The 25644-nt window shown below is 39.4% G+C and overlaps 2 protein-coding genes across 2 annotated transcripts in view; one reads left to right on the top strand and one right to left on the bottom strand.

Annotated features, from left to right (window-relative positions):
* Positions 1 to 402: 402 nt before the first annotated feature.
* On the top strand, positions 403 to 2190 carry LOC125787725 (zinc finger BED domain-containing protein 4-like). Its single transcript, XM_049472375.1, has 2 exons — positions 403 to 1025; positions 1130 to 2190. The coding sequence occupies exons 1-2, from the start codon at positions 816 to 818 to the stop codon at positions 1892 to 1894; spliced, it is 975 nt and encodes a 324-aa protein (XP_049328332.1). The 5' UTR covers positions 403 to 815; the 3' UTR covers positions 1895 to 2190.
* A 4910-nt stretch (positions 2191 to 7100) lies between these two features.
* Positions 7101 to 25644, bottom strand: part of LOC111189541 (NACHT, LRR and PYD domains-containing protein 3-like) — a 32584-nt gene continuing 14040 nt past the window's right edge. Inside the window, exons 4-9 of the mRNA XM_049472068.1 lie at positions 18694 to 19417; positions 17793 to 18141; positions 16396 to 16569; positions 15770 to 15943; positions 7833 to 7879; positions 7101 to 7673 (exon numbers count right to left, since the gene is read on the bottom strand). Coding sequence (XP_049328025.1) covers positions 7123 to 7673; positions 7833 to 7879; positions 15770 to 15943; positions 16396 to 16569; positions 17793 to 18141; positions 18694 to 19417 — 2019 coding nt within the window. The 3' untranslated portion in view covers positions 7101 to 7122. The remainder of the gene's footprint in view (positions 7674 to 7832; positions 7880 to 15769; positions 15944 to 16395; positions 16570 to 17792; positions 18142 to 18693; positions 19418 to 25644) is intronic.

A 25644-nucleotide genomic window follows, 5' to 3' on the forward strand; every position in this document is an offset into this window, starting at 1 on the left:
AGGAAGAGGAAGTTTTCTCCCGTGTGGGATAATTTTGATCTAATCACAGAGAATAAGGTAAATGATTATTCTGTTCTTTTTTCCAATATTTATAATTTGTCTTTCGGCTTGTTCCAATTTCTTTTAGAATACCTGTTTTAGCTTCACTTCACTGGATGCCTGTGTCTTTCAGGATTGATTTAACAATTATTTTACGGGTTTATAAATCTCTTAATGGGTTAAAGCCTACATACATCTCTGACTGTCTGACAGAATATGTTCCAAATCATGTATTAAGATCATCAGGAGCTGCTCTATTAAACATTCCCAGAATAATTCACAAAAAGACTGGTGAAGCAGCTTTCTGTTTTTAGGGCCCAAAATTAACTCTTTACCAATTAATATTCGTCAGGCATCGAGTGTTACTAGCTTTAAAGGCAGCTAAAAACCTTCCTGTTAAGCCTAGCTTTCTATTAGCTTCTGTTCTGCAAATATTTTTTATTTGATTAATTTTGTTGTTCTTATTTTTATTTTATAATTTTTTAATCTATTTTATTCTATATTTTATTTTAATAGAAATGTCTTGTTTACTACTATTTTATTAAATTGTTACTTTTTAATTGTTTTATATAACTTTTTTTACATTTTGACATTTTATTTAATGTTATTGTGAAGCACTTTGAGCTACATTTCCATGTATGAAAGGTGCTATATAAATAAAGTTCATTATTATTATTTTTTTTAATTACATACTTACTTATTTATTTACTTTATTGTAGGTTAAATGTAGGATTTGCTCCCAGGAGCTGTCTTACTGTAACCGGTCCACCTCCACAATGCTGAGGCATTATCGTGCCCGGCATGAGAAGGAAGAATCGGTTAACCCTCCTGTGATCAACCCTGGTGTTTCCAGAAAGCAGGCGATTGATGAGGCTGTAGTGAATATGATCATTACAGACTGTCAGCCGCTTAGCCTTGTGGAAGACGTGGGGTTCCGAGACCTGCTCCAACTCCTTGAGCCCTCATATGTTCTGCCAAGCAGAAAGGTAAGTGAAACAATCTGATGAATGGTGTTATACATGTTAACAAAATATATGAATGTTATGTGCTTTCACTCATTGATCTACTCCACTTGTGTTATTAATTTTAGGCTATCAAGACCATGATTAGCCAGAGGTATGAGGAGAAAAAGGAGCAAGTTAAAAAAGAACTGCAGAGTGCAGTTGCAGTTAGCCTAACAGCTGACATGTGGACATCTATCAACATGGAGGCTTACCTGGCTGTGACCTGTCATTATGTTGACAGTGAGGACCATACACTGTGTACATCAATGCTGGGAGTGCAACAATTTCCTCAACAGCACACTGCTGAAAATATGGCCCAAGTAACAAAAAACTTAATGGAGGAGTGGGCCGTAGCAGAGAAAGTGACATGTCTGGTCACAGATGCGGCTGCAAACATGATTGCATGTGTCAGAAAGCTCCAAATCAGACACACAATTTGCATTGCACATTCATTAAATTTAACAGTTCGAAAATCATGTGACCAAATTGAGACATTCACTGATATCCGACATAAAACAAGGCAGATCGTAACATACTTTAGAACCAGTACTACAGCCAAAGAGAAGCTGACACGAGTCCAGCTACAGATGGGAGGACCAGTGAAGAAATTAATTAATGAGGTGTCAACTAGATGGAACAGCACTTATTTAATGCTGGAACGCATTGTGGAACAGAAGGAGTCGGTGCTGGTATCTCTGGCCTCTTTAAAAAGTGATCTACCCCCGCTAACTACAGATGATTACAAAATCATAGAGGAGACACTCTGTGTGCTTGCTCCATTTAATCAAGTGACAGTGGAGCTGTCTGAGGAAAAAAAGAGTATCTGGATCAAAAGTAATCCCAATGCTTAAAATGTTGCACCACTCACTTCAACGCAATGTATCAAACGTGACCACGGAAATCGCTATCAATCTTGTGGAAAACCTTAAAAGAAGACTGCTAGAAACACTGTGCAACCTGGAGTCATTAAGTGTAATGACAATACCAACACTGCTGGACCCTCGGTTCAAGACGATGGCATTCTTAAGTGTGTCAAAAGCCAATGATGCAGTGAAAAGACTCAAATCTGAGTGTGTGGCAGAAATGAAAAGTGCTGTACCGACACAAATGGAAGATGCCCAAGCTGGTCCTTCAACTCTCTATGCTCCCAGTTTAGGTATGTCATGATTGTCAATTGTGTTTATTTGTATTTTAATGTAATTACAAATCACTCCATGTGATTGCAATGAATTAGTAACACATATGCATTTTATTTTTTCCTAAGATGACAACCTGTGGCAGCACTTGGACATGGAAGTCAAGGAGAGCAAGGCCAACTCACCACGGATGCAATTATCGAGGTACAAAGATACACACCAAGATCACAAGATCCCTTGCAGTACTGGAAAACACAGAGACTAAATTACCCTACCTTATACAAACTTGCAATAAAATATCTATGCACACCATCGTCATCAGTGCCCTGTGAAAGAGTTTTCTCCAAAACAGGAGAAATTGTTTGTAAACGGCGCAATCGCCTCGGTCCAAATCTATTAAAGCAGCTGATGTTTCTTAATAAAAATGTGTGATTGAACCTTCAGTCTTTTTCCAGTCTTTATTGAAGTTGCTTGCAATGACTTTTTAGTCCAGCAGATGTCGCCATTATGTGAAACAGCAACACAGTTTCAACACAGTGTCGATACAGTTTGGGAAATGTGCCATACACCCAATGAGGCTTCATCTGCCCATCACTATTTGTTTCTTTTAGGATCTCTTTTTTTAAGAGTTCTTTTCTTTCTATTCTCTTTCTTCTTTACCCAATGTTACTGGTCACCCCTCTACAGAGGTGTGAAGGTGAACTGAGGTTTGGCTGGGGTTTTTAAGCTGTGTTCACAGCTGAGCCTGATTTGCACTAATTACCGCTGGGGATTCTGGGACTTGGAGGGTTTTGCCCCAGATCCACCAGCTCTTCCACTGCAGTGTCCAGGCCCTCTGCTGGTGGTTGGCGGCAAATGCCGATTTCTTACACATACAACACTCATGCTCCTTATTTACAAAACCAAAAGAAATAAACAGTGCCTTCCAGGACTTTTACTCTCAATTGTACAAATCAACCCATTCACCTGATATTTTAGAAAAAGATTCTTTTTTAAAACAGATTAAATTACCGTCCTTGACGCCTGCTCAGGCTGAGAGTTTAGATGCTCCACTTTCAGCAGAGGAACTGAAGGAGGCAGTATCCTCTCTGCAAAAAGGAAAGTCTCCTGGCCTTGATGGTCTTCCTTCAGAGCTGCTCTTAGATCAGAACATGTCTCTAACATCTTTACTGCTTAAAAAAGGGAAAGACCCTCTTAAATGTGAAAGCTACAGACCTATATCATTAATAAATTCTGATTTAAAAATATACGCCAAGGTGCTATCTACCAGACTTAACTCAGTCATTTTTTATTTAGTTGGACCAATCAGGTTTCATTCCTGGGCGTTTAGCTGCTGATAATTTACGTAGACTTACTTATCTTATCACTTATCATGTTATTTCATTATATGCTTTACCTCTCCAACCCAGAGCAATCCGTTCCCCAGGTAATTTCACTGTTCGAGAAATTTGGTAAATATTCCGGGTGTAAAGTTAACTGGGCTAAATCAATGCTGATGCCACTGAACACAGACTCCCAACCCCCTCTCCTCTTTGGAGTGCCTCCTATTCAAATTACTCAGCAGGGATTCAAATATTTAGGTATACAAATATCTCCCAAGGTTAATCATGTGTGCTGTCTAAATTATTGATATATGATGGGGGAAATTGGAGACGATCTGAGTCGATGGAAAGGTTAACACTGCTCTCTTCATGGTAGCATTTCTGTGGTCAAAATGAATATCCTCCCCCGAGTCTCATTTTAAAGAGCTAGACAGAGAGCTTAGATCTTTCATCTGGAATGACAGAAAACCTAGAGTAAAGTTTCATTTTATTTGGCTTTTCAGCTATCCCTACTGAGAACCTGGTTTGACTCTGCATCTAAAGTATCATGGCGTGATCTTGAGAAAAATATTGTTAACCTCTTAAAATGCCTTGTCCCGTATACGGGCTACAGGTGTAGGTGATACAAAACCCTTTTTCTGCAGTAAAATAACTTATTTACATTCTGAAAATCTGAGGGCTTGAAATATCATACAGGACACTTGGAGAAGCTGCCTGTTCACTCTCTACTCCACCTAATAATTCCATATCAGTAACAACAATCAACCCAAATTCTGCAGGTTTGAAAATAGATGTAAGAACTGGACAAACAAAGAAAGTCATGAGGTCATGAATACTGATTTTAAAATAAAGTTCAGGATATGATTCAATATGATTGTATTCATTATATTTTGACACAGATTTACTTGAAAGCTTTTTTTGTAATGTTTGAATAAAAATCCTCAAGATTTAGTGGTGTAATGTCAGGCAGTCTGTTGACACAAGTCATGGCCTGATTAATGGTTTAAACCTCTCAGACTGAAAGATCTACCTTTTGCTGGAGTCAAACAAAAGATAGCCAAGTTACATTTCGGTGCAGTTATCAGTCATTCCCTAGAGATGTGGTCACAGGCTAACAAGAACATGGGCATTGTGCTTAAACTTCATAAAAACTCCCTGATATGGCATAATAACCTACTGTTGAATTACACAATACTGAGTGTGATTAAAAAAACAGGAGGGAAAATTATGGAAAGTCACACTAAGCTCTATAAAATTACTTTTTTATAAGGGGTCAGGCCACGCCTCCAGTAGGGGTCCAGGGCAGTGTAGTAAGAGAACAGCAGGGAACAGAACTTAGTTTCCCAGAAGCCCCAGCGCTGATTACTGGTGATCACTGATTAGCCAAACCTGCTGGGGCCACCTGTATAAACAGAGGCTCAATACTGCAGCTTTGTAGAGGGACAGGACAAGAATTCTAAAACAAAAAATACTAAAAAACAGAAATGTGGAAAGAAAACAAATAAACTGAGTTTTTAATTTAGAAGAAATCCAAAGCTGTGTTAATGCACGCCATTAATTTGTAATCAGTAATGCTCTATTATTTTTTTTAACACAATTAATTACACCACCCAGCTCGACTCCAACTTCCACTGTAATCTGACCACACAAAACAAAACACACAAAAAATCAAAAGTCTCTTGTTCACCTTTCCAGTTGCCCATTTCTTCATTTATTCAACTTTATTAATTTGAATCTTTTTTACAATGAAATAAAATAACTAACAGAAAAAAATATTAACAGAATAATTAACAGCAAGTACAGAATAAGGGATAACAGTAGTAGTAGTTCAAAATATAACCGGACCTACATTACTGTAATCATACTCTGGATTTAGTTTTGACCCTGGTTGTTAGCATAGATAACTTGAATATTTGTTCTCAAACCTCTGCAATTTTAGATCATTACCTTATATCATTTAAATTACATCTTAGCCATAATATACGTACATCCCCTAGCTACTCTATGAAACATTCAATAATGCATTTTATATCACAAAAATGTAGAGATAAGCATATCGAGTTATTTAGAGCGTAAATGTCGATCAACTGAACTGGAAGTGTTTCACTCTGTGTGGAAAGACAAATATAGAAAAGAACTGAATAAAGCCCGCTCAGCGTATCTGGCCTCACAGATCGAGATTAATAAAAAATAATCCTAGAGCTCTCTTTAGTGTTATTTCCAAATTGACTAAAAACCAGGCAGGTTCTGAACCTCAGATTCCAGCCATTCACACCAGCAATTCTTCCTCGATAAGAAAATTGAAAACATTCGATACAAAATTAAACAGATAAAGAGCACATCCTCTCTGTCATCTGGTGTGGCTGATCTAGAACCAAACCCTGTTACTGAAGTTAGGTTGGAAGTCTTTAACCCACTTCCACAACTAGAACTAGAGAAAATTATCTCCTTCTCAAACAGCACAACCTGCACACTTGATGCAGTCCCCACAAAATTACTAAAACAAATACTACCAGATATAATTAAACTGCTGTTAATGATAGTAAACTCATCACTCGCCCTAGGCCATGTACCCAAAGCCTTTAAAACAGCTGTAATTAAACCTCTGATCAAGAAACCAAATATTGATCCTAGTGTACTGTCTAACTATAGACCTATTTCAAACTTACCGTTTATTTCTAAGATTTTTGAAAAAGCTGTGGCCTAACAACTTTGCTCTTACCTGCAAAGAAACCAAATCTATGAAAAATTTCAATCTGGATTTAGGCCTCATAGCACTGAGACAGCTTTAGTTAAAATAACAAATTATCTGCTTCTTGACGCTGACCAAGGCTGTTTCCTTACTGAAACTTCTCCTATTATGAACCACCGTGATTACTTAGATCTCAGGGTGCTGGTTTCTTAGTAGTTCCTAAAATTCAGAGGAGCTCTGCAGGAAGAAGAACTTTCTCTTATAAAGCTCCTCAACTCTGGAATAATCTCCCCGAATATGTTCTGGACTCAGACACAGTCTCAATCTTTAAGCCTAGACAGAAAACGTACTTGTTTAGTTTAGCTTTTGGTAATTAATGTTTTTCCCTTTAGATAAGGCTGCAGATCCAGGGGTTCATAAGGAGTTGTGGTAAACTGAGATACTGGTGCTGTTGTTCACCCACTGCACACGGTCACTCAGGTTTGTGGAGGGTGGAGTGGGTGGATGCCGGTGTTTCAGGGAGCCTTCGTGTCCGTGTTACCTTCTGGCGCTCTGCCTTTAGTTAGGCTGTTTTATTCAGATCTGCCGGAGTCATTAGCCACACTCTGATAATGTTTTATATTCTCTCTTTTACATGAATCCAGTTAAAACTAATTCCATCTCTCTGCCTTCTATTTTCTATGTTTAATGTTTTGCCTGATTCTTTGTCCTGTGATCATGTTTCTGTAAAGCTGCTTTGTGAAAACATCAGTTGTAAAAAGCACTATACAAATACATTTGATTTGATTTGAGAAGTGAATAAAGATAACTGAAATTAATAAAATTATTTATATAAAATATTTATATAAAACATACACACATTCTCCCTCACACACACACACACACTCAAAGACACAAACTCACAGACACACACTCTATTACACACAGGGTTATTCTATCTTACACAGGCGCACTGAGGAGCCAAAATAAACCCTAATCCCTGCATAGAGGGGCTGAGTGAAGGTGGCGTAGAATGTATGTATATGTGTGAGAGTGTGTGAGAGTGTGTGTGTATCAGTGGAGACGTTGTAGAAGGACAGAATGCCGGAGGGACAGTCCACATACACTCCTACTTTCCTGCAGCCGGAGGGAGGAGGGGGGAGGTCAGTTCTGTTCTCTTTGTGAAGAACAGAGTAACTGTTATCAGAGCAGAACAATCTCCAGGAGTTTATATTCCCTCCAAACTGACAGTCTGATCCTCCTCCTTTCCTGCTGATGGTTTTATAACTCAGAGCTACAGCAGCTCCTCCGCTCCACTCAGCCTCCCAGTAACAGCGTCCAGTAACACTCTCTCTACTCAGAACCTGATACCACCCATCAAATCTCTCTGGATGATCAGGATACGACTGCAGCTCCTCTTTATTCTCCACCATCCTGTTCTCCTCACTCAGAGAGAGATAACGGTGCGCTGTGTTTGGATCCAGTGTGAAATCACAGCCGTCTGAACACAAGAACACACATTCCACACACTGCGCTGATACAGAGAGTATGTTTGAGTGTAGTGTTATATTTTGTGTGTGTGTTTGTATGTAGTGTATTTGTATGTGTATGTGTGTGTGTGTGTGTGTGAGAGAGAGAGAGAGAGAGAGAGAGAGCTTACATTTTTTAAATCCAGGTTTGATTCTGATCATTCCTCCATGTTCCACTCTAAACACACACACACACAAACACACACACAGAGATCAGCATAGTGTGAGATTTTAAGAAACTGATTTATAAATAAAGAAATACTTTGAGGGAAAATGAGCGATAATTTGAGATTTGAGGCGTCCATATTCCATCAAAAGATTGCAGAGAGCGGAAATTAGTGACGTGGTTAAGAACGGAACTGCAGTTCATACTGCATAAAATTGTTTGTCTGCCTGGGCCGAGGTGTTTCAATGTGGTGTGTCTTGTGTCTGCGGTCGTAATTGCTTTCCTGCTTTTGTCTGTATATCTTATTCACAAATGGAGAAAACATGGAACAGTGCTTAAACTTCCCAGGAGTGACTGGCCTACCGAAATTACTCCGAAAGGGCATGAAAAACTCATCCAGGAGGTCCCCAAAAAAACCAGAACAACATATAAAGAACTGCAGGTCTCACTCGCCTCAGTTAAGATCAGTGTTAATGATTCAGTGTGTTTGTGTTTGTGTGTGTGTGTGTTTGTAAAAGAGAAAAAAAAGAAGAGTGTGTTTATAGTGGTGAAGAAATGATATACAGGTCTGGGGTTTTCAGTGGAATCATTTAGTAACAGTTTTGATCCAAAGGAGGAAACTGTAAAACTGTAAAAACACACTGAGAACTCCAGTACAGAACGTTTAGACAGTTAGAGATGAAGCAGTTACTGGTTACACAGTAAACTAAGATAAAATACACTATTGTTAGCACTACCGTTTAAAATATATATTAAAGTTAATACCACAGTCAATTACCATGGTATGAAAATCTCACATTAAATAAGTTAAATATCAGCAGCCTCCCAGATGCAGCAGGTTGAGGGGGTGAAAGAGAGTGGATTTGGTGCAGGTGTGACATTGGGGACTTCAGAATTGGGGAAATGTTGAGGCTTAACTTGCTAAAAGCTCATCAATAATTTAAAATTAACTTTTTAAAACAGACACTACCTTGAGATTTGTGGAGTTTTGTACTGTGGATTTGTTTGTGTTATGGCTCTAACTTAGTTAAGAGGGAGTGATTTGAGACAGGGCATTGGAAGACTAAACAGTTTGCTGTTCAGGCCTTCAAGATATTCCTAAACAAGACAATAAAGCATTTAAAAATGTTGCCATTCTTTCTCACAACACTTGTGTTTAAAGTGTTATTTTGTTCCATCATCCTGAAAATACATCTTAATGTGTGCAATATCATATCACATTTTTTGTTTTTAAAATTGTTCACACATTCTGTACTGGGTACAGGTCAGAAATGCAGACAGGCAGGCCAGTCCAGTACCTGTAGCCTTTTCTTTCACAGCCATCAATTTGTAATGTGTAGAGCATGTAGTTTTGCATTGTCTTGTTAAAAGGTAAATTTCTCTCTCTAAATTACTCGCCCTCATCCCAACTTTTTTACAATGAGCTGCAGGACTAAGATGTAGGTATTGAGGTACAATTGTTTGAAAAAAAATTGCCTCTTCATGATTTCTCATTGTTTTGCATGTTCGTCGCTCTGACATTTTTCAGATCATTAAACAAATTAAAATACTAGTAAATAACAACACAAGTAAACACAAATTGCAGTTTTTTAATGAAGTTTTTTATTATTACGGGCAAAATAAATACAATTTACATGTTCCTGTGTGAAAAAAGTATTTGCCCCTAAACCTAAAAAGTTGTTGTTCCACCCTTTGTAGCAACAACTGTAATCAAGTGTTTGCAGTAACTTGCAGTAAGTCTTTCACAAAGCTGTGGAGGAATTTGTTTCCCTCTTCTTTACAGAATTGTTGTAATTCCACCACATTGGAGGGTTTTCCAGCATGAACCGCCTTTTAAGGTCATGCCACACCATCTCAATAGGATTCAGGTCAGGACTTTAGTCAGGTCACTGCAAAGTCTTCACTTTATTTTTCTTTAGCCAATCAGAGGTGGATTTGCTGGTGTGTTTTGGATCATTGTCCTGCTGCAGAACCCAAGTTCGTTTCAGCTTGAGGTCACAAACAGATTGACAGACATTCTGCTTCAGGATTTTTTGGTAGACAGCAGAATTCCTGGTACCATTTATTACTGCAAATCTTCTAGGTCTTAAAGCAGCAAAACTGCCCCACCATCACACTACCACCGCCATGTTTTACTGTAGGTAGGATGTTCTTTCTGAAATATGGTGTTAATTAAACACCAGATGTAATGGGACAAACATCTTCCCAAAAGTTCAAAGTTTTTTCCCAAAAGTCTAGAGGATCATCAAGAAGTTTTTTGGCAAAATTGAGACGAGCCTTAATGTTCTTTTAACTCAGCAGTGTTTTTTTTCTTGGCACTCAGGCCATTTTGTCATGAATACTGACATTAACTGAGTTTGTTGGATGTTGTTGCAGGGTCTTTTGTGGATAATGGCTCTCACTGGCTATGTTTACATGCAAAGCTGTCCGTTAATGCGAATGAACTCATTCCAATTCTAGAATCTGATGGAAGTGTTCATACAGTGGTGTGAAAAAGTGTTTGCCCCCTTCCTGATTTCTTGCATGTTTGTCACACTTAAATGTTCCGGAACATCAAACCAATTTAAATTTTAGTCAAAGACAACACAAGTAACCACACAATGCTATTAATAAATAAAGATGTTTATTATTAAGGGAGAAAAAAAATCCAAACCTACATGGCCCTGTGTGAAAAAGTAATTTCCCCTAAACCTAATAGCTGGTCGGGTCACCCTTAGCACCAACAACTGCAACCAAGCGTTTGCGATAACTTGCAATGAGTCTTTTACAGCGCTGTGGAGGAATTGTGGCCCACTCATATTTGCAGAATTGTGGTAATTCAGCATGGTTTTCGAGCATGAATGGCCTTTTTAAGGTCATGCCACAGCATCTCAATCGGATTTAGGTCAGAACTTTGACTAGGCCACTCCAAAGTCTTCATTTTGTTTTTCTTCAGCCACCATGTTCTTCACCACCATGTTTTACTGTTTAATGTTCTTTTTCTGGAATGCAGTGTTTCTTTTATGCCAGATGTACTGGGACACACACCTTCGAAAGAGTTAAACTTTTTGTCTCATTGGTCCACAAAATGTTTTCCCAAAAGTCTTGGGGATTATCACGATGTGTTCTGGAAAAATTGAGACAAGCGTTAATGTTCTTTTTGCTCAGCAGTGGTTTTGGTCTAGGAACTCTGCCAAGTAGCCCATTTTGCCTAGTCTCTTTCTGATGGTGGAGGCATGAACACTGACCTTAACTGAGGCAAGTGAGGCCTGCAGTTCTTTGGATGATGATGTGGGGTCTTTTGTGACCTCTTGGATGAGTTGTCACTGCGCTCTTGTGGTAATTTTGAGCTGGCCACTCCTGGGAAGGTTGACCACTGTTCCATGTCTTCGCCATTTGTGGTTCACTGTGGTTCGCTTTGGAAGCTTTGGAAATTGCTTTATAACCCTTTACTGATAGATCTCAATTACCTTCTTCCTCAATTGTTTCTGAATTTCTTTGGATCTCGGCATGATGTGTAGCTTTAAAGGATCTCTTGGTGGACTTCACTTTGACAGGCAGGTCCTTTTTAAATGATGTCTTGATTGAGAACAGGCATCAGAGATGTTCACAAGTCTTTAGTCATAAATCCAAGTCCAATCTCAAGTCTCTTTTGGTTGTAATGAGCTTTCGATCGTCGTCTGGTCTCCAGTCTGCTAAGGATACTGCACAGCTATATCTAAAAAATCAAAGCAATAACTGATTTATCACTCCTTTATCTATTAGTCGTAGGAATACATGAAGGATATGTAAGTGCAACATCATCATCAATTACATAAAACTTGTAATGGGGCTAACCAATCAATTACACAGAGTGTAAGTGAAGGGGGTGGTGGCAGGTGATCAGGTGAGTGCGTGATGTCAGAGTGTGGTGTGTTCTGGGAAGTGTAGTTGGGAAACTGGAGATCGTCTGTGGCGCTGAATGTGGGAGTGAGGAGTGCTTTCAGCACCAGACCTGACAGAAACTGAACTGAAACTGAACCTCTTATTATTCTGTGCACTATCAAAAAGCCTGTGGTTGTTTTAAGTTTTTTATAATGCGTTTATATATATATATATATATATATATATATATACATATATATATGTATATATTATTATTTTTTTAAATCAATTTAATTATTTTAATTCTTTTATTGATCCAATTATATTTATATACTTTTTTATTCATATATTTATATTTTATTATTTATACTTGTTTATTCATAAAAAAATGTATAATTTCTTATAATCCTTATCATTTCACTTTTCATTTCATTTCACTACTTGTCATGTCTGGTGCTGTAGGCACTTCTGTTTCTCCCACACACAGCTCTAAGGAGGTTTTCAGTTAGACAACTACACTACCCAGAATGCACCACCCACTGACATCACACATACACCCACTCGCGACACCTTACCTGCTTCCTCCAGGAAGCCCTGAATACTGATTACCTGCTGTATAAAAGGACACTCCACGCACACACCTGTGCCACGTATTGTTTGATTCATCCACTTTACAAAGCGTTATTATCTCTGTGATTGTTTACTCGTGTATGACTTTGCTTTTTGTTTCTTCAATGCCGATTTTTGCCTTTGCCTCTGATTGTGGTTTTTCTGTGTTTGACCTGGACTGTTTATTCGTTTATCAGTTTTGGATTATCTCTACTACTGGATCTATCCTGTATGAACTCTGGACTGTCTCCCTGTTTATGGTATGGTTTATTCTACGTGGTTCCTATTTGCTGGTATTACACTGCTTCTGACTACCCCTGTGCCATTCAAACTTTTAACAAAACCCAAAAACTGTATCTGTGAGTGTCTGTATTCCGTCCGCATAATGACACTATTATTATTTTTTCTTCATTAGATATAAATTATTTATTTTTTATGTATCAATTTTTAATGATCTTTTAAAATGTCCTATTTTTCCTTTTTTATGTACATATTTTATTCGTCTATAGTAAATGTCAGTTTTTATTTCTAATATTTTTTAGCCCTTTTAAACTGTAAATGCTCAGCAGCATTGTAAATGAGGGCCCCCCTCCAGTGTAAATAATTGATTGCTTGATTAATACCCAGTTTTTACATAAACAATAAACAGAATGAAGAATAAATTAACATTACTCTTCCCTTATATGCGCTGCTGGTGTATCTTTACGACATGACAGCGCAGTTTCCTATCCGCTCTTAAAATAGGAATAAACAGAAGTCGGAGCGCTGCTGCATCTTAAAGGGAATAGATACTGACGGAGCTGCGCAAGGCGTATTTTTCGCGCACTCACGATACCAAAGACAGAGGACACGCCCCTAAATCCAGCTGCGCAAAATGCAATTAACTAGTGCGCTATATAGATCGCTAAAATAGGGCCCACTCTGTTACTGACTACTTGAATTTTTGTATGGATGTTGCTGTTCCAACAAAGACTGTATGCTGTTTGCCAAACAACAAACCCCGGATTACCAGCTACGTCAAGGACTTCCTTAATCAAAAGAACAGGGCGTTTAAAGATGGAAACTTGGTAGAGCTGAAGCGCATACTGGCGGCACTCAAGGTTTGTCTTAAAGAAGCCAAGGAGTCCTACAGGAAAAAGGTGGAATGGAAGCTGCAAGACAACAACATGAAGGAAGCCTGGGGCACGATGAAAACCATCACTGGGTGCAAGAATAACAGCGGTAACCCAGAAGATGGGGGTGTGAACAGAGCAAATCTGTTTAACAACTTTTACAACAGGTTTGTCTTTCCTGCTCCTGCTGCCCCCTCCTCCTACCCTTCTGCAGCATCCACCACCCTGTCGCCACCACCACCATCCCCTTACTCCTCCTCTCTTCCTGCAGCAGTTACCACACCATCATCAGAACCTCCAACCAATTAGCCATCATCCTCACCTCCACAATCTTCATCTTCATCACCATCATTTTCATCACCCCCACTTCCATCATGTCCGTCATCACCACCACCTCCACCATCTTCATCATCACCACCATCATCACCTTCACCTCCACCATCTTCATCACCACCATCAGCTGGCAGACAAATTAGCTCCCCCAGTCTACCAACCTTTACTGCAAACCAAGTCAGGAGACAGCTGTGGAGACTGCACCCCAGGAAGGCAGCTGGCCTGGAAAGAGTGTATACCAGAATGCTCAAGGCACTGAGTTCAAGTCTAGGGAGGGTTCCTGCCACATGAAAGACAACCTGCCTCATTCCAGTTCCCAAGAAGGCAAACTCGAAGGATCTGAATGACTACAGGCCGGTTGGTTTAACATCTCACGTTATGAAGACCATGGAGCGACTGCTGCTGGACCACCTCAAACCTCAAGTCTACCATGCTGAGGACCCACTGCAGTTTGCAGACGCCATCCTCTATCTTCTGCACAGAGCTTACTCACATCTGGACAAGGGGGGTGGTGCTGTGAGGGTCATGTTCTTCGACCTCATGTTCTCCAGTGCCTTTAACACCATTCAGCCCCTACTACTGAGAGACAAGCTGATGAAGATTGAGGTGGATATGCACCTGGTCACCTGAATTACTGACTTCCTTACTAGGAGACCACAACATTTCAGGATCAGGGATTGCTCCTCTGAAGCACCACAGGGGACTGTTCTCTCTCCAGTCCTGTTCACCCTGTACACATCAGATTTCAAATACCCCTCATAGTCATGCCACATGTAGAAGTTCTCTGACGACACTGCAATTGTGGGGTGTGTGCGTAATGGTGATGAGAGAGAGTACAGAACCCTGGTTGAGGAATTTGTGGTGTGGTGCAAGATCTGCAGCTGAATATCACCAAATCCAAAGAGATGTGCTTAGACTTCAGGAGGTCCAGGCCCTCTGCTCAGCGGCCAATCTCCATCAAAGGGGTTGATGGAGGTGGTTAAGTCCTACAGATTGCACCTGGACGAAAGGCTGGACTGGTCAGTAAACACTGACTCCCTCTACAGAAAGGCACAGAGCAGACTGTACTTTCTCAGGAGGCTCGGGTCCTTCCTTCTTTCTATCTATCTTTCTATCTATCTATTTTTCTATCTATATATATATATGTATGTATTAGGGATGCAACGGTACAGTGTGGCCACGGTTTGGTACGTATCGCGGTTCTTGGTCCACGGTTTCGGTTCGGTTTCGATATATATTAATATTATCTAGCTCCAACATGCAGTACTTTTTTAGCCCTTTCTATTTCACATCAACAAGGTGCTCCTACTCGCACTTGCAGAACCAATATTAAACAGAAAAAAGGAACAGATGAATTGGCCATGTGGCCGAGTCTGCTATCCTACAGTACTACTTAACTGCGGGGCTGTGTATTACTGAGAGCGTTTGTTCGCTCTGTTAATGCACGCACCAAAATATTCCGGTTCTTCCGGGTGTATCGAACCAAACGGTTCGATAAAATACAGAGAACCGTTGCATCTCTACTATGTATCTATATTAATTATGTTGATGATCCAATATATATTAACGTGTTAGAGCAGGCTAAACATGAAATATTTTGAGTTCATACCGTCTGCAGTGAAATAAAAGTCAAAATAAGTTGATTAAGTAATAGTGCTGCATTAACACCTAAATTACTTCTATTAACTACCAGGAAGTACTGAGTAATTACTCAGTAGGTAGTACTGAACTAATGATTATAGTAGTTCACTACTATAACTCCACATTAATTACTGAGACTGAAAGGTGGCTGTATAAAGTATTGATATGGGGGGCTGAATAGGAGTCACACTTTTCAGATTTGTATTTGATTAATTTTTTTTAATCTACGTATAATTTTCTTTCCACTTTACAATTATGTGTTATTTTGTGTTGGTATATCATGGTTGTAAGCTGACAAAATTTGAAAAAGTTCAAGGAGCATGAATACTTTTGCAAGCCACTGTAATTATCAATTTAGACCTACCTGAGGGTCTCTAGTTTGCAGTGTGGATCCTCCAGTCTGGCAGAAAGCAGCTTCACTCCTGACTCTCCTAGGTGGTTGTAGGTCAGATCCAGCTCATTCAGGTGGGAGGGGTTTGAAATTAGAGCTGAATCCAGAGAACAACAGCCTTTCTCTGTGATCATACAACCAGATAATCTGCAGACAATAACATAGAAAGAAAACATTGCAGACTGAGAAAGATATTGCACTTTAATATTAATAAGATTCTTTTTTACATATAACACTACAAAATTGTAAAATATCTATAGAAAACATAATTTTTAAAACACATTTGATACCGATAAACCAATTCATGAAACCCAAACCTCAGCAGTAATCATCTCTGTGAACACAGAGGCAGCATAGATGTAGACCAAAGAATCAAGTTCATATTAACTTTAGCTAGGATTGTTTTTAATTTTTGTAATCAATGTGTGATATATCTCCAATGTTAATTCAAGTTGGACATTCTTAAGACTTTGTATTTGTTTGTTTGGTATACTCTTTCCTTCACCAGACAGTCTTGTGTGATTTGGTATCATAGGAAACACCTGAATATCACATTTAAATGTGTATAATTTCAAATAAAAAGTCGCAGACACACTGACCTGAGAATCTGCAGTTTACAGTGTGAACTTATCAGTCCAGCAGAGAGCAGCTCCACTCCTGAATCCTGCAGGTCATTGTTACTGAGGTCCAGCTCTTTCAGGGGGGAGTTTTCCAGGTTTAAAACTGATTCCAGATTTTCACAGGTCTTTAATCCAAGATTACATGAAGCTAGTCTGAAAAAGAAAAAACAACTGATTTTTAAATAACCGGCAAACAAAAATATTTAAATGTATGGATGAAGAATACAAAATGAAACCGTGAAATTTATTGTCTGTCTGAAGTTCTAGTGTTTCTTTATACTGAAATAGTAAACATGCAGAACGGTCCACTTTACTGTGATCAATGTGGGCATGAATCTCAATAAAAGCTCTGGGACAGATTATATTTAGTCAAAATACAAATTGTTAAAACAGAAATAGCAAGGCTTTTTGGGGTATGTAGTGTGGTGTCTGGCAAAAAGAAAAGAGCCTTAGTGGTTAAATGAAAAGAGTAGCTATGAAGTTTTTAATTTATAATGTGATTTGCTGTGTAAAAGTTTAATAGAAAGCTCAAGCATTTATAAAGATAAATAAATTAATGCAGGTAGAAGATAATACCTGATGAAATAATGTCTCACAGGAACAGTAACAGTGTGTACTGTATTGGGGTGTACTAAATATGCTGATTTTGGGGTTACAAATAAATACAGACACTTTAAATTCATTCATTCATTCATTCATTCATCATCAATACCCGCTTTATCCATCAGAGTTGCAGGGGGGGGGGGGGTGGAACTTATCCCATCAAGCAGAAGGCAGTATACACCCTGTACAGGCCGCCAATCCAATGCAGGGCAGACAGACACACAAACACATTCATACCTAGGGGGCAATTTCAACTGGTTCCCAATTGGCCTGAACTGAAGGAGGAAACCAAAGCACCCAGAGGAAACCCATGCAGACAGGGAGAACGTGCAAACTCTGCACAGAAAGACCCAGGTCACCCCAGCCGGTAATCAAACCCAGGCCATCTTGCTGTGAGGCAATGGCGCTACTCATTGCACCACCTTGCCAACAGACACTTTAAATGTACGTTCTATATGAAATTTTCATCATGTCGTATTACTAATCACCATTTCTGTGAAGCATATTGAGAGATGATTGTTTAGTGAAACCTGTGACAGATAAATTGCCCAAACCTTTTTTTCATAAGAATGTTTATGCATAGTCGAAAACAGAAAATTCATGAACTGTTCCGGTTAAAGTAAGGGTTTGTTTTTTTATTACACACAAAAAATAGTTCATGCTAATATGTAACAATGTGAATAATGTGAATCTACCAGTGATTGAGTGGAAACTGATTCTACACATCAGCAGTTCATCAATAACTGAGTGAAGGTCTGAATGAAAATACTCACACAGCTCTTCTGGATATTTTAACTACTGGCAGCAGCCTCAGAAGACACTCCTCTGATGCATCATATTTACTGAGATTAAACTCCTCCAGCTCTTCTTCTGAGTTCACCAACACAAACACCAGAGCTGACCACTGAGTAGGAGAGAGCCTGGCCTGTTGAAGACGATGGCCACCACCTCTATTCAGGTATTTCTGCACTTCCTGCACTAGGGAATGATCATTCAGTTCATTCAGACAGTGGAACAGATTGATGGATTTCTCTGGAGATGAGTTTTCCTCAATCTTCTTCTTTATGTATTTGATTGTTTCCTCATTGCTGTGATAGATCCTCTCTTTCGGGGTCAGTACGACTTGTAACAGAGTCTGATTAGACTCCAGTGAGAGACCCAGAAGGAAACGAAGGAACAGGTCCAGGTGTCCACTTTCACTCTGTAAGGCTGTGTCTATGGCACTGCTGAGGAATTCAGTCATCGTTGATTTGCTGAAGAGTTCAGATAGTTCAGTGTTTTGGTTTTCAGTGGATTGCTGATTCAGAGCATTTTTGTCAATGAAGCAGAGAAATGCATATAAAGCAGCGAGGAACTCCTGAACGCTCAGATGTACAAAGCTGAAAACCTTTTCCAGGTGCAGCTCATGTTCCTCCCTGAAGATCTGGGTACACACTCCTGAGTACACTGACGCTTCTCTAATATCGATGCCACTCTCTCTTAGATCTTCCTCATAGAAGATCAGGTTTCCTTTGTCCAGCTGCTGGAACGCCAGTTTCCCCAGAGCCAGGATACTTGTTCTAGTCTGCTGAGGATCAGTGTCACTTTTTCCACTGTACTTCTGGCTCTTGTGTTTGATCTGAAAGATCAGGAAGTGTGTGAACATTTGCGTCAGGGTTCTTGGGGTTTCTTCACCCTCAGCTTCACTCAGCATGCTCTCTAGAACAGTGGCTGTAATCCAGCAGAAGACTGGTATGCGGCACATGATGTAGAGGCTTCTTGAAGACTTGATGTGTGTGAAGACTTTGTTGGCCAGGTCCTGATTCCTGATTCTCTTCCTGAAGTACTCCTGTTTCTGAGGGTCACTGAAACCCCGCACTTCTGTTACCTGGTCAACACACCCAGGAGGGATCTGACTGACCGCTGCTGGTCGAGAGGTGATCCAGAGGAGAGCAGAGGGAAGCAGATTCCCCTTGATGAGATTCGTCAGCAGAACATCCACTGAGGTTTGCTCTTCTATATTCACCAAATTCTCATTGTTCTGAAAATCCAGAGGCAGTCGACACTCATCCAGACCATCAAAGATGAACATGATCTTGTAGCTCTTATAATGTCTTGGTGTTAAATCTTGTGTTTCTGGGAAGAAGTGCTGAAGAAGAGTCATCAGACTGAGTTTCTTCTCCTTCATTAGATTCAGTTCTCTAAAAGGAAGTGGAAATATGAAGAGAACATTCTGATTTTCTTCTCCTTCAGCCCAGTCCAGAATGAACTTCTGCACAGAGACTGTTTTTCCAATTCCAGCAACTCCTTTAGTCAGTACAGTTCTGATGGGTCGTTTCTGTTCTGGTAAGAGTTTAAAGATGTCGTTGCATTTGATTGGCCTTTCCTGTGTTGTTTTTTTACTAGATGCAACTTCAATCTGTTTCACCTCATGTTCCTGATTGACATCTCCTCCATCTCCCTCTGTGATGTAGAGCTCTGTGTAGATCTCATTCAAAAGTGCTGAGGTTCCATGACCTGAGATTCCTTCATTAAGTATCTGATATTTATCTCTCAGCTTGGATTTGAGCTTTCGTTGGCATGCTGGGGCTAATTCTGATTGGAAGAGAATAAGGTAAATGTAATTAGCTTTGATCATCATGAAAAGCCCCTGTGTAAAATGACTCTGATAAAGTAGATAATTGTTAGGTTTAAGGAAACATTTGATCCTGTGACACAATATCTTATAATTACAAAATCCAGTTACAAAAACTATTGCTTATTTTTCTAACTTGAAAAGCAGGATATAAATTAGCATTAGTTGGTACCCATGGTCACGACCCTGAACTCTTACTGCTCTCTAGTGTGTTAGCGAGGTCTGTCTGATTCATGTTCCTCAGGATGTGCAGTGTGACCTTCAGCATCCCCTCCCTCTGATCATCCTCCACCTCTCCCTCAGAGCATGCTAGGTAATCTGGACTCAGGAGCCTCTTGAATGTGTTCAGCTCATTCTTCACTAGAGAGATAAACTTCTCCTGCAGCTCCTGATTAAGAACAAACATCAGAAAATCACTAAAACTTTTACAATACAGAGAGAGAGATGATGACACTGATCTGAGGAGAAAAGGAGTTATGGATTCTCTGTTGTGTAAAAGGTTTTAACATCATCTTACTGAGCCGCATCTTATTGCATTAATATTAACATCGTTACAGTTATAATGCTGTATAAAACTCTATAAAACTGAAGGTGAATAAATTAGTATTACTATTTGATTTGTATCAAAACTTTAAAGTGTAATTACATTTATTTGACAAAAAAAAATAAGGGAGATTCCAATCAAATATATGGTTTAGGACTAACCTTGAATATGTGGTCCAGTGTTTCTCTGGAATAGTTTTTTTTTCTTCTTACTGTGGATGAACAGAAAATCCATACTGAATCCACATGAATAAATCAGATGATCTAAAATCTTCTGTTTCAATAAAATATGGTGAGATTATTAATAAAATAAAGAATATCAGCAAATAACATATAAAAATAAAAGATCTGTAATTAAAGCCTGCATTAAATCAATAATTTTCTAAACGTATCAGGAATACCAGAACCAGGAGAGAGACATGCTGATACGCTGATAACAGTTTAAACATTTTATTAAGAAAAGTGAGAAGCATATAAGGATAGTCTAAAACAGGCAGGGTCAGTACACAGAGAAACAGGCAGAAGAGGAATAAGCAGAAGGGTAGTCTAATTACAAGCAAGGTCGACAACCGAAAGCAACAAACAATAAACTGGGAGAAGCAAAAAGGGTAAACGGTAAAACAGAAACAGGTCAAAAAACGATAAAGAATAACAAAGAGAAACGAAACGGGTCGTAGAAGAGCTAGGGAACCTAGATTCAATACTCAGCAACTAATAGCAAAACCTGAGGGGTATTTATACTCAAAAGTTCAGGTGAGCAATCAGTAGCTGGGCGAACCTGGAAAGCTGCAGCGTCACGTGTTCTGATGAGTCATTGTAGTCCTGAGGGTCTACAATGCTGGGAAATGGAGTTCATCAGAGTTCAGAACAAGGAGACTGACAGCGTCAGGACTGACAAAATGTTTCTCAAAGATGAAAACATTGCTTGACCTTCTAATAATATAAATAACGATATTTGTAATAATGTCACTGTTTATCTGAAGTTTTGATGTACATGTCAAAGAACCTGTTGCTTTTAACCACTGTGTCAATGCTTAATTTCTACAATTAACACAATAATCAAATATAAATAAATGATCAGAGAAGAAGAATGGGAGAGTGATGCAAAAGAAGCCATTTCTGCACAAACAGAGTCGCCTGAGGTGTGCTTTTGCATAATGAGAATATATATTTTGCATAATAAGAAATGGATTCTTTCGCATCACTCTCCCATACAGCTTCTCCTTGTGCAAAGTGCGCTGTATTGTTGACCGATGCACAGTGACACCATCTACAGCAAGAGAGATGCTGCAACTCTTTGGAGGTGGTCTGTGGATTGTTCTTGACTGTTCTCACCATTCTTCTTCTCTGCCTTTCTGATATTTTTCTTGGCCTGCCACTTCTGGGCTTAACAAGAACTGTCCCTGTGGTCTTCCATTTCCTTACTATGTTCCTCACAGTGGAAACTGACAGGTTAAATCTCTGAGACAACTTTTTGTATCCTTCCCCTGAACAACTATGTTGAACAATCTTTGTTTTTAAATCATTTGAGAGTTGTTTTGATGAGCCCATGATGCCACTTCAGAGGAGATTCAAATAGGAGAACAACTTGCAATTGGCCACCTTAAATACCTTTTCTCATGATTGGATACACCTGGCTATGAAGTTCAAAGCTCAATGAGGTTACCAAACCAATTTTGTGCTTCAGTAAGTCAGTAAAAAGTAGTTAGGAGTATTCAAGTCAATAAAATGATAAGGGTGCCCATACTTTTGCACCGGTCAAATTTTGGTTTAATGCATTTTGCACATTTTCTGTTGGTACAATAAACCTCATTTCAATCCTGAAATATTACTGTGTCCATCAGTTATTAGATATATCAAACTGAAATGGCTGTTGCAAACACCCAAATATTTAGAACTAAAAATGTTTAAGATTAATCGGGGTGCCTAAACCTTTTCATATGACTGTATGTACTTACCCCAGTAACCTAGATGTTAAATACATGCAGAACAGATGATTGATTACGTTTATTTTCTGCTTTTAAAGAAGCAATAAATGTAGTGTTTTTAATGCACTGAAACAGTTTTAGAAGCAATAAAACCAGCAAAAATGTTTCTTTTCCACAAGACATATAAAGCACTGGTGGTTTTGGCCACCTGATGGGGCTAATGTGCTCTGTGTCATAAAGCGGGAGTGTAGAATATTTTTTAGTTAGGAGAAACGATTCAGCGCTAATATAAGTTTTAGTTTACCATCAATAATATGTTTAATTTGTTAGCATTTATTGGGATTAATTCAGAATAAAAGAGGACAGAACAGAGCAAGTAGGTCAAATCAGAATCACCGGCACCAGCTCAGTAGAACTATACTAACACTATACTAACACGGACACCAGCAAGCTACCTATCGAGCCATCCACTTTTATTCACACTTCATTTTCCCCCAAACTGTTGACCAGTGGTGATTGCTCTAAGACTGCAAGGGAAGCTCAGCTTCCCCTAAAATGTAAAAAAATAAGTGATTAAATATATACAGTGAGTCCAAGAAGTATTTGATCCCTTGCTGATTTTCTTCGTTGGCCCACTAATAAAGACATGATCATTCTATACTTTTAATGGTAGATGTATTCTTACATGGAGAGACAGAATATTAAAAAGAAAATCCAGAAAATAAATCTAAGGAATATATATTAATTGATTTGTATTTCATGGAGTGAAATAAGTATTTGATCCCTTAGTATTCATTAGCAGTTCTGGCTTTTACAGACCAGTTAGACACTCCCAATCAACTTGTTACCTGACCTGAAGCCACCTGTTCTCACTAATCACTTGTGTGAAAAACACCTGTCCACAGAATCAGACAGATCACACAGATTTCAAGTCTCCAACATGGGTAAAACCAAAGAGCTGTCACTGGACCTCAGAGTCAGAATTGTTGACCTTCACAAAGCTGGAATGGGCTACAAAAAGATTAGTAAGGTGTTGGATGTGAAAGTAACAACTATTTGTGCAATTATCAGAAAGTTTAAAGAGTATAACATGACAATCAACAGACCTCGGCCCGGTGCTCCAAAGAAGATTTCGCCTCGTGGGGTGGCAATGATGCTGAGAACGGTCAGAAATCGTCCTGCAACCACTCGGCAGGAGTTAGCAAATGACCTGAAGGCAGCTGGGACCACAGTTTGCAAGGAAACAATTGGCAACACTTTGCGCAACAATGGATTCACATCCTGCAGTGCCCGAAAGGTACCCCTGCTGAAGAGAGCACATGTGGAGGCGCGCCTCAAGTATGCCAATGATCATTTGAAAGATGAACCAAGTTATTGGGAGAAGGTTTTGTGGTCAGACGAGACCAAAATTTAACTTTTTGGCCTCAACTCCACCCGCCATGTGTGGAGGAAGAAAAATGCTGCCTATGACCCCAAGAACACTGTGCCCACCGTCAAGCATGGAGGTGGAAGCATAATGTTTTGGGGGTGTTTCTCTGCCAAGGGTACAGCGCTACTTCACCGCATCACTGGGAAGATGGATGGAGCCATGTACCGCACAATCCTGAGGGACAACCTCCTCCCCTCTGCCAGGGATCTGAAAATGGGCCGTGGTTGGGTCTTCCAACATGATATCGACCCTAAACATACAGCAAAGGCAACAAAGGATTGGCTCAAGAAAAATCACATTAAGGTCATGGAGTGGCCCAGCCAGTCGCCAGACCTCAATCCGATCGAAAATCTATGGAGGGAGCTGAAGGTCAGAGTTGCCAAGCGACAGCCCACCAACCTTCATGATTTAGAGAGGATCTGCAAAGAAGAGTGGGCCAAAATTCCCCCTGGTGTGTGTGCTAAACTTGTGGTTAACTACAACAAACGTCTCACCGCTGTGCTTGCAAACACCGCGGCTTTCCTCTCACTCATTCCCGCAACGAGACGAGTCATTGGATAAATGCTGGGCTTTGTCCCGCCCATCGGACGCTCAGCGTCTCTGGGGGTCTATGGGGCAGTGGGCTGGCCTCGACCGGCCCGGACGCTCAGCTTCTGCATGATGATTGGATGATCTGTCTGAGGCGGAGTCCCTTTTTGATTGACAGCGAAATGAGCCAATCAGCGATCTTTTACTGTAAAAATCCATGATTTTTCAGATCCATGAGCATTTTCATTCTGTTCTGAGTTGAACCTGAGACTTTCCTAATCCTTATAGCGGCATTTTCTTTATTAAAAATGACTAGCGACAAATCGAGCTTTTATTTCTGGTGCTTTTCTGTAGCTGCTTGTGTTTGGAGACTGACTTCTGTTACTCTTTCTGAATTCTATCACTCTTTTCTATCGCAGTTTCTGTCCAGCGGGTGCTGCTCAGCCCCTCCACCGTCACAAAGCACTCACAGACGGACACACTTCACACTAGACTCGCGCCAGTGCAAGCTGCACATAATGTCAGACAGTTTTAATGTTGTGGACCGGATTTTGGAGAAGCCATTTGATAGTCTTACTTACAGCAGGGCAGATCAACTGCTCAGATTAATTTGGTGTAAAAGGTGGGGAAAAGTAACAGGTCTTTTCAGCTGTTCTGGTATGATAAAGTGAGCTGGCTGACTGGAAGTGCTGTAACAAATAAAATGTCCTGATGGCCATGCCTCTTGATGAAACCATCTCAGGATATAAACGAACAGGGCAAGTAGTAAGTATTGTGTTATCATTCAACATAATTTAAATAATTAAAATTAATAAAGGAAGTCCAAAAAGGAACTAAATTTACCTGCATTTTTTCCTTTACCAACTTTAAAGATTTTGCGTAATGTTTTTTTTTTACTGATCATTTTATGTTTATTCAGGTCATAGTGTCTTTTTTTATGTAATTGTTCAATGTAAAGAATGAGTACCTTTTTGTTGTGTAGTGAAAACTTGAAAATAATGCCTTTTGTTTACAAAAAAAAAAAAAAAAACATCTCAGGGAGAGTAGAATTTTGTATAAATAAAACTACATATGTTAAGATGTAGGCCAAAATTGAGCTTCCCCTCCTTGAAAGACCAGCAGCCGCCACTGCTGTTGACACAACGTCACTGTGCTGAAACCTCTCCCTCTGCCATGTTCTCTCTCTCTCTCACTCTCTCACTCACTCACTCACACAGCTGATGTCACGTTTAATCTTTCCAGGTTGTTGAAGGTGGAATATCAAGCTACATGTTTTTGAATAATGCAAAATACTGTTTATCTGAAAAAAAAAAAAAAAGATTGAGATATTGATTTTATCAATATCGCACACCCCTAATATAGATATAAGTGTAATTCTTCAAGCTGTAGCTGACATTGTTATGTACCCTCATTGTTCAGGGAAGTTAGTCTAATCTAAACCCCGCCTCCCCATCACACCCAGCTGTGTACACTGATCATTAAATTGAGAAACTCACACTGACCTCCTGTGTGTGTGTGTGTTTTATGCTTTTTTTTAAATCAGTAAAGGGTTTTACTCACTGTGGGTAAGAGGTCATATCTTC

This window comes from Astyanax mexicanus, chromosome 25 (genome assembly GCF_023375975.1).
Source record: "Astyanax mexicanus isolate ESR-SI-001 chromosome 25, AstMex3_surface, whole genome shotgun sequence".
Taxonomy (NCBI): domain Eukaryota; kingdom Metazoa; phylum Chordata; class Actinopteri; order Characiformes; family Acestrorhamphidae; genus Astyanax; species Astyanax mexicanus.